This window comes from Xiphophorus maculatus, chromosome 18, assembly GCF_002775205.1.
Source record: "Xiphophorus maculatus strain JP 163 A chromosome 18, X_maculatus-5.0-male, whole genome shotgun sequence".
NCBI classification, from domain to species: domain Eukaryota; kingdom Metazoa; phylum Chordata; class Actinopteri; order Cyprinodontiformes; family Poeciliidae; genus Xiphophorus; species Xiphophorus maculatus.
In genome coordinates this window covers 23,012,826-23,028,699 of record NC_036460.1, presented here as the reverse complement: position 1 = coordinate 23,028,699, position 15,874 = coordinate 23,012,826, and the positions used below count along the sequence as shown (strand labels likewise).

Here is a 15,874-nt window from a genome sequence, read left to right as displayed (position 1 = left end):
TGCTATTGTTGTATCAACCTTGTATCAGCAAATGCAAGAAGCTACAGGCATATTTTTAAATACCTTTAATAAAATGTTGAATTCCCCAGGTGTGACCAGATTGGAGATCTTCAGGTCCTGCTCCAGCATGTTCAAGGTGGAGGAATCAGAAAGGAAAATGCTTTTTTTTGCCAAGCTCAGTTCCTACTGGAGGAACACTGAAGATAATAAAGTCCTGATAGTGGAGACTGTGGTACTTTTTTTTTTGCACTAAATGTAGCATGAAATTGATGCAGTTTATGAAAGTGTACCAGTGTGAGAATCTGCAAGTGTTTAAAGATTATAAGGTGCAATTGTGAGTGAGGGCTGTGCTAGTAGTGACAAAGAAACAACTCTTGTGTCTCTTATGTTGGCATCTAGCGCGATTCCAGCATATTTTTAAGATGGTACAAAATCCCTGGAGTACACCTTGTCTGGTAGTGACAGCAGGGAGAAATGCGGGCACTTTCTTCTTATTGGAAAACAACATGCCCTTCGTCTTACTTGCATCCAGTAGTTGTAATAGTTGAGACTGAAAGCTGTCAAAAAAGAACCGCAGATGCTCAAAAGTACGGGCAACTGATTTTGGCCAACAATCAATTACTGAATTGTTGCCACAACTGCACTTGTAAGACCATGGCACAACTTGTTAATATAAATGGTAAGCAGCATGGGTCCTAAAATTGATCCTTGTGGAACGATCCTAGAAATGCCCATATAACTTAATGTTTGACAACTATACATCTGTGAACCTCTTTCTCTCTCTGCCACCGTCTGTGTTTCAGATCAAATTTGAAACTTATCCAAGTCATCTGTGTGAGATTTTCCTTGGAATTGAACAGAGGCCATGGGTTTGTCTAGGTTCACTAATTTTGGAATTCACAATAATATGTCACATGAATATGTTCCTCATTCACTTTTGTGGGTGTAAAACTCCAAGAGACATTGATCTATGAAATCAACACACCCAACCGCACAGACACGAGGCAAAGACGTGCACATGAACATGTTTTAATATGGAAAGAATTTAAGAAATTGACGCAGATAAAAAATTCACATGCATAGGCAGCTGCTTATGTTTAAATAAAATTGTAATGAAAACAAGACAGAGACCCAGAATGGCTCCTGGCTCCCAGACATTGTGGAAAATGGTCCACCAAGGAATTTTTCTCACCACTCCTGTTAATGTTTTTTCCCTTTTATCCCCAAACTTGTTGGTCCACACCCAGATTCCTGGTCTGCAGAAAACAATCTACTCCAGTGCTGAACCCTACAAAAAATACTGATCCATTGATTATCACAAAAAGCAGCTTGATAGTTCACCTTTGTCCTTTTAAGCAGATAGTTTCGTGGGGCTGGTAGAATTCCTTCCAGTGATTTATCCCACTCAGAAGCACACACACTCTCTCTGAAGCGCGTGTAAGGCACTCTGCTTGTCAAACACTCCTCTCCATCCTCACTTGTCCTTGTGCAGGCTGTTTTCACAGCAGACAGCTCCCTTCTCCACAGCACTGAAAGAGTAGTAATCCAGCCAAAATGAAAACCTAGTAACTGAACAGGTGAATGCTACACTTCACAAATAACTTGTGAAATTAACTTTTAATGTCTGACGAGATGAATATTACCGTTTTGCGTAAGCGGTTAGCGTCAATGCAGCCTCTCGTTTGATTTTATCCATCATTTGCGGAACGCCTTTGGTAAATGAAAAGGAGGAGCTTCGAGCTTGGGATGAAGCAGCAGAACATTTATCTTTTTTTCTTAAAGTGGGATTTGTGTGTCTCCCAGTGGTCATATTTAGAAGTTATTTCCTCACATAAAAACAAAAGTCACAGACAGAGGGAGCTGATCGGATCAATATATAAAAAAAATAAACAATAACAGCAACGTGAGCATGTTACACGATGCATGATCCATGGCTTCAGTCTTGTCAAAACAGCCATCATAGCAGATTGGGTAGTACACAGCAGATGAAGCATGTATACCTAAACAGGAGGTCGGGAAGGTCAATAAAGGGTAAAAAGGTTACAACTCTGATAGAAAGCTGTGAAAGGGATTTAGGTGATGTTTGGAGGTTTGGAGGTTTACCAGATGTTAAAATAAAGAGAGAGGCTGTTTGCTACCATTCAATGTAACGTCTGGGTGCCTTAGTTCTACATTGGCCGTTCTTGATGTTGTAAATTAGCCATCTTGGGACTTCTTAGAAAATATTCTCAACAGTACAATCTAACAGGATTCAAGGATTTAAACCTAGTCCATCAGAAGATGCTCTGGCTATCACAGACATGCCCAGAAGAAATGAAAGCTCAAGGCCTGACTGTCCATCAAACCAGAGAAGACGATGGTATTAGATAGAGAGAACAGAAGATTGTGCCTCTCTGTTAAGTGACAGGTAATGTATGTGTGAACACAGTTATTGGTACACCTTGTGAAAATGTTTTAAAATCCTTAAAAAATAATTATTTTATTTTATTTAGCATGTGCTTAGGCCAAAAGGTGTGTAAGAGTGGCAGTGTATTTTTGAGATTTCTGTACCTCATACTATCCTGCTCTGGCAAAGTAAAACATGGATCCTCTTCCAGCCTCATTTATGACAGTTCTAGTTTTTTAAATTTTCATTACTACCCTGATAAGGGTTAATTCAGTTGAGAAGTCATTATCTTGTGATGATAGCCTTACTTATGTGTATCGACAGCAACCTCACTGGTACCATAGGTTCATTTGCCTTTTCAAGAGAGAGGAGCGACAAACAGCATGGCACCTTGTGTTACTTTCATTGGCATGAGGTCATGAATTAAAAGGTTCTGGATTTTAATGTTAGTTTTGCAACTTCAAAGACACACACACACACACACACACACACGCGTGTGCACGGTCACACACACCCACACACATATATACATATATACAGATGGATAGATAGATAATCAATATATATATACAGTATATACAGTATATATATATTTAGATATTTCCTTATATAGATATATACCGTATATATAGATATGTACAGTATATATAGATATAGCTATATGATATCTATATATAGACATGTAGTTAAAGATATCGACAGACATAAAGTAAAACATTTTGTCTGAGAAAAGGAAGGAAACAGTCTCTGAATAAACCTTTGAAACTTGTGTCTTATCTTTTACTGCCCTCTGATGGACTGTGAAAATCTCTGCTTGACTGGTAAAAAAAAAAGCAAAGGAGTTGCAGTTGTGTAAACAGAGTGTCCCAATTTTATGACACCTGGAAACCAGATTCACAACAAAACAACATTTTTACAATGACGCTTTGAAGACTAGAGCGCTCAACTGGTACTAAATAAACCTCTTTTCATATCATCTGAATATGTTCAAGCAGAATTTTAAACAAAGGTTGAGTTAGGAAGTCGATGGATCAATGATAATTGAGGAAACACCAGTGGCATCCATGTGCAGCAACTTGATATGCAGCATAAACACCGGAGCCTATTGCAGCACCAACTGGGTATTTCTTTTAATTTTTAATTAACATGAGCTGACAACAGGGATAAAGTTCACAAGAGGATGAGTTCAGTGTAATGTTTGCAAATATATGCAACAGAAAAAAATGCAAAGAAAATATGCACAAAACTATATCCCACTTATTCTCAACAAGAGCTAATTGTATCAAAATTGTATAGCTGAACAACCCCCTGCTGTTTCTGATAAGAAAAAGGATATAAGCTCTCTCTAGATCTACCGTCTAGCCTCTTAAAGTCGTTGCTACCAATAGAAGAGTTCATATCTAACTGAACACCTACTGGCTTAGTCATAAAACTGATGTGATGACACAAGTCTAAACAAAACTTACAGCTTTTTCTGCTTATTTAAGCTAAAAAGCAGGGAACACGATGATAAAATGCCCATTTGCAAAAGCTCAATTTCACTTGTTTCTTCTGATTTTCACTCACTTTGGATATTACAACATTATCGTCTTTCCTTTCTTTTTCAGGTTATTCAAACATGACTGTAAATCTGTGTTTCTCATTTCCAGTCCTGAGGAAACGCTGCTGTAATAGCGATGTAGCTACAGTACTTTTTGCTACGTTAGTCAAATTTTAGTTGTGTTCCTCCCCCAGCACACCTGTATCAAAAGGCTTGATTACCTCCTGAATTTGCAGTCAAGTTCCACAGAGTATTGCTCATGACCTCATTATTTGACTTGGGTGTGTTGAAGCAGAGAGGCATCTAAAAGTTGCAGGACACCGGCCTGTCAGGGTTGGATTTGAAGACCCACGATCTAAGCTTTTAGCTTGTGATGCAAACTAAAAGTTTACTATTTTATCATTGTTCAGGAAATCAAGATAATAATCCATGTCATGTTGACCTCCTGATCAATACAGTTTCAGTAACTTATCGTACAAGCTCAGTTAAAGCATCTCACTTTAACTAATCTTCATTGTGGTCTCCTCTGAAACAAACCATTTTAATGGAACATTGGCAAATATTTTATCCTTCAAATTATGTGTTAAATTTCATGTTTATATGAACTATTTCAAACTAGTTTATGAAAAGTAAAACTGGACTGAAATATCCTTTCTTGCACAATAATCTCCAAGTATTTCACAGCAGTCCAGACTGCAGAGCCAGCCTTCCTCTATATTTTGACCACAAAAACAAAACTTGATGCAATTCATAATATTCTGTCTGTTTATTGCTTTTCTTGCACCATAGGGGTACACGCTCTGGATGACATAAACTACTTATAGTTATTGTAGGCTGATAATATTTTACTACACAAGTAAAGTTACAAAAAATTTAATAATTTCTTGAAAGCATTTTTTTTGTGATGGGAAAAAGTCCCTATCCTAGATTTATTTTAGTGTCTTTGCGCACATTGCTTGCTTAGAATGGCAAAGAGTGTAGTGTGGTTTATTAAGTGTTAGATTATAATTAAGATTTAAAAACAAAGAAGCAGTAATAAAAGAACACGGCGGTGGGTTATGTACTTGTAATTCCGGTCAGTTCTGGAGATGTAGAGCAGCTGCGGAGGGATACATCTTTTTGTTTTAAAGGAGCCGAGTCACAACGCCGGCGTAGCTGGATTGAGGTTTCCGGGCAACACTAGAGTGCAGGCTAACCACATTTCCGAGCTTGTAGACATTTATACTCCATCTGTTTTTGGTTGTCCTATCAGGGTGACATTCCCTGCAGCGGTTTAAAGTAAGAGTCGCAAATAAAACATTTGTCTCCTTCGCAGAGCTTAAAAACTCAACGGAACAATGGTGAGTATCAAGCTAGCGCTTAGCATGTTAGCAAGGCTTCGCTGGCGTCTCGATGCTCAGGCTTAAGTGGTCGCCGTTGAATTCATTCGTGCGTTAACGTGAATATTTCGTTTAAGCATTTGCAAAGCCTAACGGTCTACTTGACACATAGTTTGCATCGTAATCTTGCAGGACGGTGGGGAAGCCTAGCAAACATATTTACCTTGTGGCGCTTCCTATTGTTGGCAGTTTACTTTAATTTCCTGTTATCCACAGTGGAGCGCAAGTTTAAGAAATTGTTACGGAAACCACTTGAAATGCGACACCAAGCGAACATTTAGGTGGTTGTAGCCTGCATGCATAAAGGTTGGCAGCATGTTTATTTTTTTTTTGACCCGTCAGTGGGCGTGGTTGCAGCGTCGTTTAATGGTTTTGCAGTGTAATAATAGCCGACATCCGTAGACTCGTATTGTTTATTCAACAAGAACGCGTTCGGCGTTCGGGTTGGATGGCATGCTAACAACCATTTTGTCATTCCACGTTGGCTATGAATGCAGCAATTCCTGCAAAGCACATCAGCAGGATGGTTTAAATGCAGCTCGACATGCGCAACAAGCAGATGGGGGGTTTATGATATCTGATGACTGCAATTGCATAACAATACGGCTTGCAGGTAGCAGCTGGCTGCACGAGATTAGCTACAGTTGCGTCCACATTTCAGTCTTCCAGCTGTGGCAGCAGCAGCACCATGTCACCATTCTCCTCGGTTACGTATTGCGCCACAACGTTGAACCGCATTCTGCTTCTGCTGAATGATCCTCGTTGCCACCCCTCCTCTCGCGTCCTTTCCCTTCCCCCCCGCATTGAACCAAAACATGCTTGGTGCAGCAGCCGCAGTGCATCCTCCAAATCGGGAACTAACTAGTTTTGAACGGCCCAGTTAAGGAACGCAAATGACTCCCTGCCTCTTTCCCATCCCTGCGTGTTTCACTGTTGGACTCCTCTCATATTAGACGACCTCTGTTGCCAAGGGGGGAAAAAACACAACGTGCAACATGTCAATTTTGTGGGCTATCACACTGTGGCACATACTGGTTTATCATGCTACAGTTTTCCCAAAATAGAGTTTGTGTTTTCACTATAGGAATTTATACTTGTATGCTTATAATTTGACAGTTTTACCATCACTTTACAGCTGCTGTGCTGACTACATTTCTTACAACAAATATATATACACACACACACACACCATCATTCTTGACAGTGTGGATAGTCTTGCTCCCCTTCGCTTACCCTCCCACCCCCCATTTCATCTAACATGGTGACTCATTGATTTTGATTCGAAGAACACATGGCGTTACCAACACCTCAGGCTCTAGAAATGTTCGCTTTAATCTTTTTACTTTTGAAAAAGGACAACATAAAAATAGAAATCTGCAAAGTTTCGCTATCTACATTTTGGAGGGAGAGCCACAAAATGCAAACCATTTATCAGAGTTGAGTTTTGTGCCAACATACAGTTATGAGCCTATCTTCATCACCGAATACAGTTTATTCAACCGCGCAGTCTTCCTCAGACTCCATAAATATTCAAAGCAGCATTCAGAGCACGGCCAAACGATCCGTCCTTGAGGTTGTTGGGTCTCTATGGCCTGAACTTACTATTTGCCCGGTAAAGAATATTACAGAGATGGTTAGCTGCTGTGATATTCAGTGTGCTACATAGGCGACCCTGTTCGTGTCTCACTAATTATAGCAGGCATGTGTATTTCGGGCTGTGGAGAATTTATACCCGTCCCTCATCACACTTTCTCAGCCTGAAGTGAGCACATCGGCTGACTTAGATAGGCCTCTTCAGAGTTTACAAGCAGGGGAGAGTGTTGTCTTGGATAAGTGTTAGTTCTGGTGGGAGAATAGGTATATCACATGGAGAGATTACTTTCACACAGTCTGGAAATGCATTGTCTGACCTTCCACAGTAGAGTCACTTTTGCTTTTCAAATCACTTGAGTTCTTGTTGAAAGATAATTTATATACAAAAAATGCACAAAGTTACACATTTGGCAGGGTGGACCTTTAAATAAAAAGTGAACTCTTTAAAATATGGTAGATTTCGCTGTAGAAAATGTAATTTAAGTTATAAGTAGTGGTTCAGCTGTTGCAGTGCGTTTTGACTAGTTTGTCTGAAGCAAGGTTGCATTACTGTACACAGTGGAGCTATTTGCAGGTGATAGATTTTGAATTATAATCAATTTATTTGAAAGCAGATTAGATCTTATGCACACTTTGAGTTTTATTTTTATTGAGTATATTTAGGGAGATGGTCCTTAAAGAGAAATTTTTATTCAGTCTTAATTTTTACTTGTCTCCTTATCGCCTCGTCTAAATTTGTATCCTTAAACATCTGTGCAATCAAACACATTTTGTTTACATTAATTTTGAATCTTGTAACTTGCAATACATTCTACACTGAACAGAAATGTGAAAAGTGCTTCTTTTCTAGTAGGTCTGCCTGTACTTCACTCCTGTCTTGTGCTTTTGTTTACAGGCTGATCAGCTGACAGAGGAGCAGATTGCTGGTGAGCGCATACCTCAACCATGTTTGGCCTGTTTTATCTTTAGCAGCACCTTAATTCATCACCAAATTTGAAAAACCAGAGTCAAAAATTAAAAGAACCAAAAGTTGCTTTTAGGAATGGGTTCATTCTGTCAGTACAAGTATGGTTATGATCTTGTGAACCAGCGAAATAGTCAAAAGTTTTTCTTAGGATTATGTGTGTGAAGTTTTCAGCAGTTGAGCTTTAAAAGACAAAACATTTAGAGAAAATATGTGCTCATTAGAACATTGTTTTTATCAATTTATTCTTACTTTTAAAACTTTTTTCCAATAATGCATGTTCTGAAGGAGGTCAAATTCGATTATTAGTCATGACTAGCAAAGTTTTCAAAAAGTTTTGGTTCTTCTTTGTATTGCATGTCATTGCAGATACGTTGTTAATGCTTCACATAGTTTAATTATTGACTATTATTAAGACTTTGTGTTAAAGTCTGAAGCCCACTGGGGCCACTGTTTCTGTGCAGAGTTCAAAGAGGCATTCTCACTGTTTGACAAGGACGGCGACGGTACGATCACTACCAAGGAGCTCGGCACGGTGATGCGCTCTCTGGGACAGAATCCCACCGAAGCTGAGCTGCAGGATATGATCAATGAGGTTGATGCTGACGGTAAAGAAACCAAATAAAATTTCTCAACCATATCGATCCCATAAAACAAAGAACCGTGTGCAGTCAAAAGACTCGACGCTCCTGTCTGATCTTTCTTTATGTTCTAGATAGGGCTGCTGTAAACGAATATTTTAGTAATCAAGTAATCTATCGATTATTCTAACGAGTAATCGGATAAAAAAAAAAGTAAAACATTTGTAACATTGGCCAGTTATTTTAAGGATGCTTGTTGGTCCTCTGAAAAACGACAAAGACCCAGATATTGTCATCAATCAATAAAATCCTCCCAGGCCGAACTTGAAAACTGGACGTTATGCTGCCAACACTTAGTTTCTGTCAACAACTCAGGCGGAAGTGAGAGCTCCACGCAACGCAAGTAATAACCCGGCCGGAGCAGGTGCATTAAATAATGAAATATAACTTACGGAACTTTGAGGCAGATGAATTTTCCTCGAGGAATTTTAATAATCGAGTCTCTCGAGGAATCGTTTCAGCCCTAGTTCAAGACAATGAAAGTATTCGGTAGTAATTGCAGATGTATGCGTCTACCTCAGTCTAGAGACAATTCAACATATTCTATACTATTGCTAATATTAAACAGTTATTTTGTTTTTGATGTGGTGCTTTTCAGTAACAGTTGCCCTGTTAGTCAAATGAATGCTAACTCGTTTCTCTTTGTTTAACATTGTAGGTAATGGAACAATTGACTTTCCCGAGTTCCTGACTATGATGGCCAGAAAAATGAAAGATACAGACAGTGAGGAGGAAATCAGGGAAGCCTTTAGGGTATTTGACAAGGTATAAATTAATCAGCAGTCCCAAACAAAACTGGATAATGTTTTTATCTTGATACCATAACAATGACAAGAAGAACTCATTCAAAACTATTTCAAAGTGGAAAAATGTCTGAGTTTTGTGTTGTCCTAAAATGACATTTTACCCAAATTATTTTAGATGATGATTTTTTTGTATTGAAGTATAATTTATTTGTTAAACAAATGTTGTGAAAAACGCATTTAAAAAGATATTTGTTTTTAGTCGTAGTTAAACGTTCTGGAGTCGTTTTCAGCAGAAGTACAGGAGAAATATTTTAACATCATCTTGGGTTTAAATTTTCTTTGGGTAAAGTAACTCGTAATAAATATTAAACTGGGCTCCGTTTTTACATTTTTGAACTAGTCTACAAAAACAAAGAAACTAGGAGACCACTGATAAATCAATTTCCTTATTTTGGATAATTGGTCAATTCTTGCAGGTGAAACTGATCTTGTCCATTGACATCTTCTGCCCCCTCAAAGATCTGAAAAACGGCCATTGTCCTCTTATACTCCACCGTGAGAGACGAACCCGCCCACCAGATCACATCTGCTGTAAACGGCAGCAGACGTTATGCTGCTACCGTCTATATCTAGCAACTTTTCAGACCAAAAAAAAAATTTATAAAAGCAGGTCAACATTTTTTGAATTTTGTTGATTGGCCTGAAAACCTGGTCATTTCCTCGTCTGTCAGGGTTTGTGTTAAACACCGAATTACCAGTTTGTTGGATAATTGATAAAAAGGACTGGCATTTTACCCAAAATGGAAGTAAAGTCACCAGGCTAATCTATTTTCACATGGAAGAGCCAAACCACAGAGAAGAAATGCCCGACTATTACAAGACATCATTTTTATGTCGTATCTTCCCAAAGTAAGATTTTGTTTTATTTGCAGGACGGTAACGGCTACATCAGCGCGGCGGAGCTTCGGCACGTTATGACCAACCTGGGAGAAAAGCTCACAGACGAGGAAGTGGATGAGATGATCCGGGAGGCCGATATTGATGGTGATGGCCAGGTCAACTATGAGGGTGAGTTGTCTTTACTACCAACCCATTAAGCCCTTTTTTAAAAAAAAAAGAAATATTTCTAAACATGTATATCTGAAAAATGTTGCACTGTCTTCTTCCATCCAGAGTTTGTCCAGATGATGACCGCCAAGTGAAGAGAGCGATGAAATTTCTCTCAATGTTGCTCGTCCCACTAAGATTACCGTCGTCTAAGAAACTTAAAAAGCAGGAACAGTTATCAAATGTCGAACAACCACCCCCTTCAAAAACCACTCGCCTGTAGGAATTTTCTCAATATGTGCTTCAAAACATCCAAATAACACTTCGAAGGTATCTGTTTAAAAAAAGAAAAACAAACGTAAAAAGAAAACCGCCAACAGAATAATCCCTAAGGAAGTTAAAGGACCAAGCTTTAAGAGGGCCAAAGTCCTCCAACTTCATACCAAGAATCTGCTGAGTCACCCAGCTGCTGATTAATTTAGAGGAAAGAGCAACACCGAACTGGTAGAAGGATAGAACTTAAGGCTATAATCTGTACAGGGACGTTGGCTTTTTAATTCTTCCCAGATAGTCTTCAACAAAGGAAAACTGTCTTGCACCTGTGTTAACTCTTAAAAAAGAAAAACAAAAAAAACAAAACCCATGAATCGAGTACTCTTCTTGCATGCACCCTTTTTGTGGCCGTCTCTTGTGAGAACAAGGAGGCTCTGAACCCATCAGAGGTAGTGGTCAGCTTGTGTACACACTGGAGGTATATACATGAACATATAGCTATATATCTGTACAATTTGTGTCACTATTGATTATTGCAAGAGCAGTTAGTTGAGATGTAGGGTGTTTGTGCTCAGCTGGAGGCGAGCGGCTTGGGAATTCAGGAACAGAAGAAGAACTTGAGACGTAAAGAAGGCTTTTTCCTGGTGGGATATAATGTTGTGGTGTTTTGAGCTGCAGGCTTTACGCAGCCTGCGGCGCCGATCGGAGACGGGCGCACTCTGTGCCGTTTCAGAATGACTGTTGTGGGGGGGGGAATAAAAACAAGACAAAAAAAACAAAAAAAACCACTGTAGTAACTGCAGTTAATACATTTGTTCCGCAAACGGATATGAAAAAAAAAAAAAAAATATTGATGTGATGCTTTTTAAATGTTACGTTAATGTATTGACGACAAACTTTGGTTACAAAATATATCTCTATATATTAGTGTATCGTAAAGTTTGCATTGCCTATTGTTCTAGTAAAAAGATCCGTGACACGTTTCCTCTTCGGTTTTAAAATGTGCCATAATACTCTTTAAATGCATCTCAACCTTGCAAGGCTCGTAGTTCATCGGAATATTATAAATCAACCTATAACAATGTAAACTTGTCCATGCAGTCGCACTTTGGTATCAACCATGTGGATGTTTAAAAAAAAAAAAACCCAAAAGGTTCTAAAAGAAGCAAAACAAACCAAATGTCACTGTTGCTGCTGCTATAATAATGCGTATGTTTCACTCATTTATTGTATTTGTGTCGGCTCTTCAATTTGTAGTCCAGTGAGCAAACTCCAGTCTGCTTGTCGTTTTAATGCACCAAAATTCATATATTGTGTTTTCACAAATGATACTTACGGTTGGGCTGTTTGTGTCTGATTTGGACTGTTTGATGGGATAGGAAAATGTTTTGTAGCGAAGATGCAGACGTGCTTTTGGTCAAAGCGTCGTCAAAGTGGTGGCTTTGGAACGATTTGGTTAAAATAATTCAAAACGACTTTTTGCGCAGGGCGAGTTTTAAATGCAGCTTTGAGATGTTTTTTGAGACCTGTTTGGAATAAAATGTTTAATGGACTAAAAGCTGAAGGTATCTCACAAATGTAAAAAAATGTGATATATTTTCCATAAACCAATAAATTAAGCTTTACTTCACCTACACGTGTTTGGTAACCTTAATTTAAAATGAATTGATAGTTATATGGGTTCAATGTCCTCAATGTTGATTGACACAATTTTGAATTGTGCAAAGAGCCTTAAAATAAATGTGGCTCTTATTTCAGTTGGGTAATCAGATCCTTAAAGCTAAAAACGCTTTAGAAGATTGAGGCTTGATTAGGCATCATAGTCAAATTTAACGAGTCAATTGGCTAAGATGAGATGATGACTATGGTAAATGAGTTTCTGGAAAGTGATGCAAAACTTGTCGGTACTTGAGATTTCAGTATTTTTATGACTTTGACTATGCAAGCCGTAAAAATAGAGTAATTGAACCACAATGGTTTAAGTTCATGAATTTAAATGGGTCTTTACAGACATGAAATGGAAGTAGGAAGGGATTAAATTGCACAAAATGACCCTGACAGGGAATTGGCTCCTTGCTTAAATTTGTCCATATTTACAGTTGATGCAATAATTCAAGAACTTGACATAATTTGAGCTCTTAATAGAGCTGGATGAGGTTCCAAGTCTGTTCTGCTACTATGCACAGAGAGAGGGATGATACAGAAAGTAAAAATGAAAAACCTCCAAAGCTCAAGTGTAAGACAAAAAAACAAAGTTGAACCTTCACCAGGAGAAGGATGTATAAGGTTGGCCTGTTTGCAGCTCTGAAATGCGTCTCTGGCTGTTCTGTAGCAGAGCTCTAATCCAGACAGCCTCAGACTGGGTCAGGGCAGGCCGGGTCACTGCAGCCTTTCACTAGAGAAACTCGGGCTCAGGCTATTTTTAGTGGCTCAAGAGATTGCTGCAGGAGCGTGTAGTAATCCAGGTCAGCAGGGGTCATGACCTCTCACACACAGTCCTAAGACTGCTGTGTTGGTGAGCCAATGGGCGGTGGTTTTATCTGGAGCAGCTGCTTTTGATTGGATGGGAGCCTGCATGCTAATTTGGTGCTTAATCCGATAAGTTAAATGATTTATTAAATTGGATCCAGCCTTACGAGACAACAGAATTACCAGCAGGTGTGATCATCCGGCTCTGGTTGTGTAATGACAGACTGCAGCGAGGAATGATGCCAACACAAACGACTTGAGCAATCGAGAAAAAAAGCTCAGCTTTAAATATCTTTGACTACGACAAGAGTAGAGACGTATACTTGATTTGTAAAAACTGCTGCTTTAGAAAAAATAAATAAACTTAAAGCTTTGAACATCGTCCTCTTGGATCCCTCTTCATGTTTAATCCCTTCAGATTAAATTCCACATAACTGTAACTTTAACCTTTAACACTTTCAACGGCACAAAACGACAAAGCATAAACTCGCATGCTGGTTTAATTTGTTTTCCGTTTCTCCAGAGGCTGACGGATGTGGACACATTAAAGTTTTTACCAGAAAACGTTTTTGTTTTATGAGGCGTTTTCGAACAAGCCTTATGTCTGTGGTTAACCGCTGATATTTTTAATGATTTTCCATTGTCTGAGCCCTTTGGGTTTTTCCCCCTCAGAGAAAATATGTCATGACTTTATGAGAACAAGAACCTCTCTAAATCAACATCAGGAAACCAGCTGCAATTGGGTACCGTCCTAATTCTGGTGATGAATTAGGACGATTGTTTTTGAACAACCGACTGCATTTTTTTATTTTTAAAAGTAAAATTGCAGGCACTAAATATTGTTTCCTACACATTCTAGTTTTTAAACTCTACCAGTAAGCATTATGCAGCTTTACTGTGGTCCACTATTGAAGACACTTCTTTTAGATTTTTTTTTAGACAGATGACATGAACATCATTTGCATTTTAAAGCTTAAAAAAAAAAGTTTGTAAACAATGAGGTATGAACATGCGTAACAGAAAACAGCTAAATACATTAGGATGTTGCAAGTAATATTGCTTTAATTCAGTGATTATACCTTTACCCATCTTAAAGCTGCTTTTTTCCAGAAGGAAGGGATTAAATTGCACAAAATGACCCTTTTTTCCAGTCTTTTATTTTTGCAATTTTATTTTTACTTTCACCTGTAAAGAGGTTTATTTCTGGAAGATAACATTTTTAAAACTGATGAGCGGGTTAACAGCATATGACTTATTTGATGGAAATCAATAACCAAGCACTGACTCATTAATGAGCTGTGAACGTGAAGAAATTAGAAATATCACAGGAGGGTTAACACAAGATGGCGCTGTTTTATCACGTTTAACTGAATTGAAACTTCCCTGCTTCGGTTGAACACAAAAACTGCATTTAAAACAGGAAGTAGATCAGAAACTAAAAAGTAAAAATAGTCTCACACAGACAAAAGCAAAACATTTCTAAAGCTTGCACTAATTTATGAGACAGATAAAGCACTTGGCTGAAAGTGTGTTAGAGACTGACTGGATGCGCTGCAGCCTCTACCCATATTAATGTACATTCACAATATAACATAATTGCCCCCCTTTGCTTTAGAAAAATAAAACAATTCTTATTATTCCTGCAGAAAGGCTTTGTGTAATAACATGAAAATTACACCATTTAGTGTCGACTCCATTATCAGATTTTGATTTTAGGAATTAAAGGCTTGTTTTAACTAGTCTTACTTCTTTCAAGAACTTAATGAATAAGTAAAAAAAAAAACAATTTTGCTTTCACACTTTTTTACCTGTTGAGTCTCCAAATGTAAACTGGAACTATGTACTTAAACTCAGAATATTTGGGTTTGAAAAGCAAGTCATGCTTGCTATGATGCTCAGTTAGAAACCTACTGCTGAAAGAGTAGGTTTCAGCTGTAGAGTAGAGCTGTAAGAGTAGGTTACAGATGAGATTTTTCTGAGGTCGTCGCGTCATCTTCCTCCAGTTTTACTGCCAGTCTAGTTCCAGATTTTTAATGGCAAGTCCTCTCCCCGTTCTCCCATCATATCAGCCGCTTTACGCTCCTCATGAGAGTTGCAAGAAAACCAGCCATCTTCCCTATCGACTTAGTCATGTATTAACCTTTGAACTGTGTTCTTGTTTTGTGGAAGGAAGTCGGAACACGTGAAGAAAACCCACACGGGCACGAGAGGTGGATGCGACTTCCTCACAGACTCTGTTTCTGTGAGATACAAGGCATCTCTTGTCATTATGATCAGTTTCATGACATGAGGACTTTATTCTCGTCCAACTTTACTCGTATTTAAAACCCAAATCTAAAAGTCGGAGCCTGGCCCTTACACTCTATCATAAACAAGTAACTGTAACTCGCAGAAAAAAGGCCAGAAAATAAGACAAATCCTATCTTTTTATTGTTAATACAAAATATTATTCACTTTTCATCTCTTCTCATCTGAAATATAAGCAATATTGCTGCAAATCTTTCCACAATAAATGTTTAAAACTATATACCTTGTGAAAAACTAAACTGAAGAAGCTGATGGTAACTAATGCTTATACTTGTAAAAAGTTTTACTATATTAAGTCTAAAAGTGCAAATACCAGTGAATCATTTGCACTTTTTCAAACTGAGTAGTCTTGATTAAATGTTAGCGATTCACTCAATAAACTGATTTTGGAAATTATTTTGAGGCTTAGAACAGCCGATGGTTTATATGATAAAATATGAATTAAATATGAACAGATTTGCAATAGTTTTTAAATTCTGGGGAGGGAAGGGCCCTGGGTTCTGGAGCGATTACACAGTCTTACACTGCC

General features: G+C 38.3%; 1 protein-coding gene and 1 long non-coding RNA gene across 2 annotated transcripts; one reads left to right on the top strand and one right to left on the bottom strand.

Moving 5' to 3' along the window:
• Positions 1-1,013: 1,013 nt before the first annotated feature.
• On the bottom strand, positions 1,014-1,710 carry LOC111611928. Its single transcript, XR_002754306.1, has 2 exons — positions 1,644-1,710; positions 1,014-1,529 (listed from the first exon to the last, which is right to left on the bottom strand). It is a non-coding gene; the product is annotated as an uncharacterized LOC111611928 (long non-coding RNA).
• Positions 1,711-5,037: 3,327 nt separating this feature from the next.
• Positions 5,038-12,203, top strand: calm3 (calmodulin 3). Its single transcript, XM_005804124.2, has 6 exons — positions 5,038-5,266; positions 7,794-7,824; positions 8,327-8,470; positions 9,162-9,268; positions 10,182-10,317; positions 10,423-12,203. Exons 1-6 carry the CDS (start codon positions 5,264-5,266, stop codon positions 10,449-10,451), a joined length of 450 nt encoding a protein of 149 aa, XP_005804181.1. The 5' UTR covers positions 5,038-5,263; the 3' UTR covers positions 10,452-12,203.
• Positions 12,204-15,874: the final 3,671 nt, after the last annotated feature.

Coding starts and splice junctions, on each gene's coding strand:
- calm3 (XM_005804124.2), top strand. Junction 7,825..8,326: donor GACAGAGGAGCAGATTGCTG/GTGAGCGCATAC, acceptor GTTTCTGTGCAG/AGTTCAAAGAGGCATTCTCA. Junction 8,471..9,161: donor CAATGAGGTTGATGCTGACG/GTAAAGAAACCA, acceptor TTAACATTGTAG/GTAATGGAACAATTGACTTT.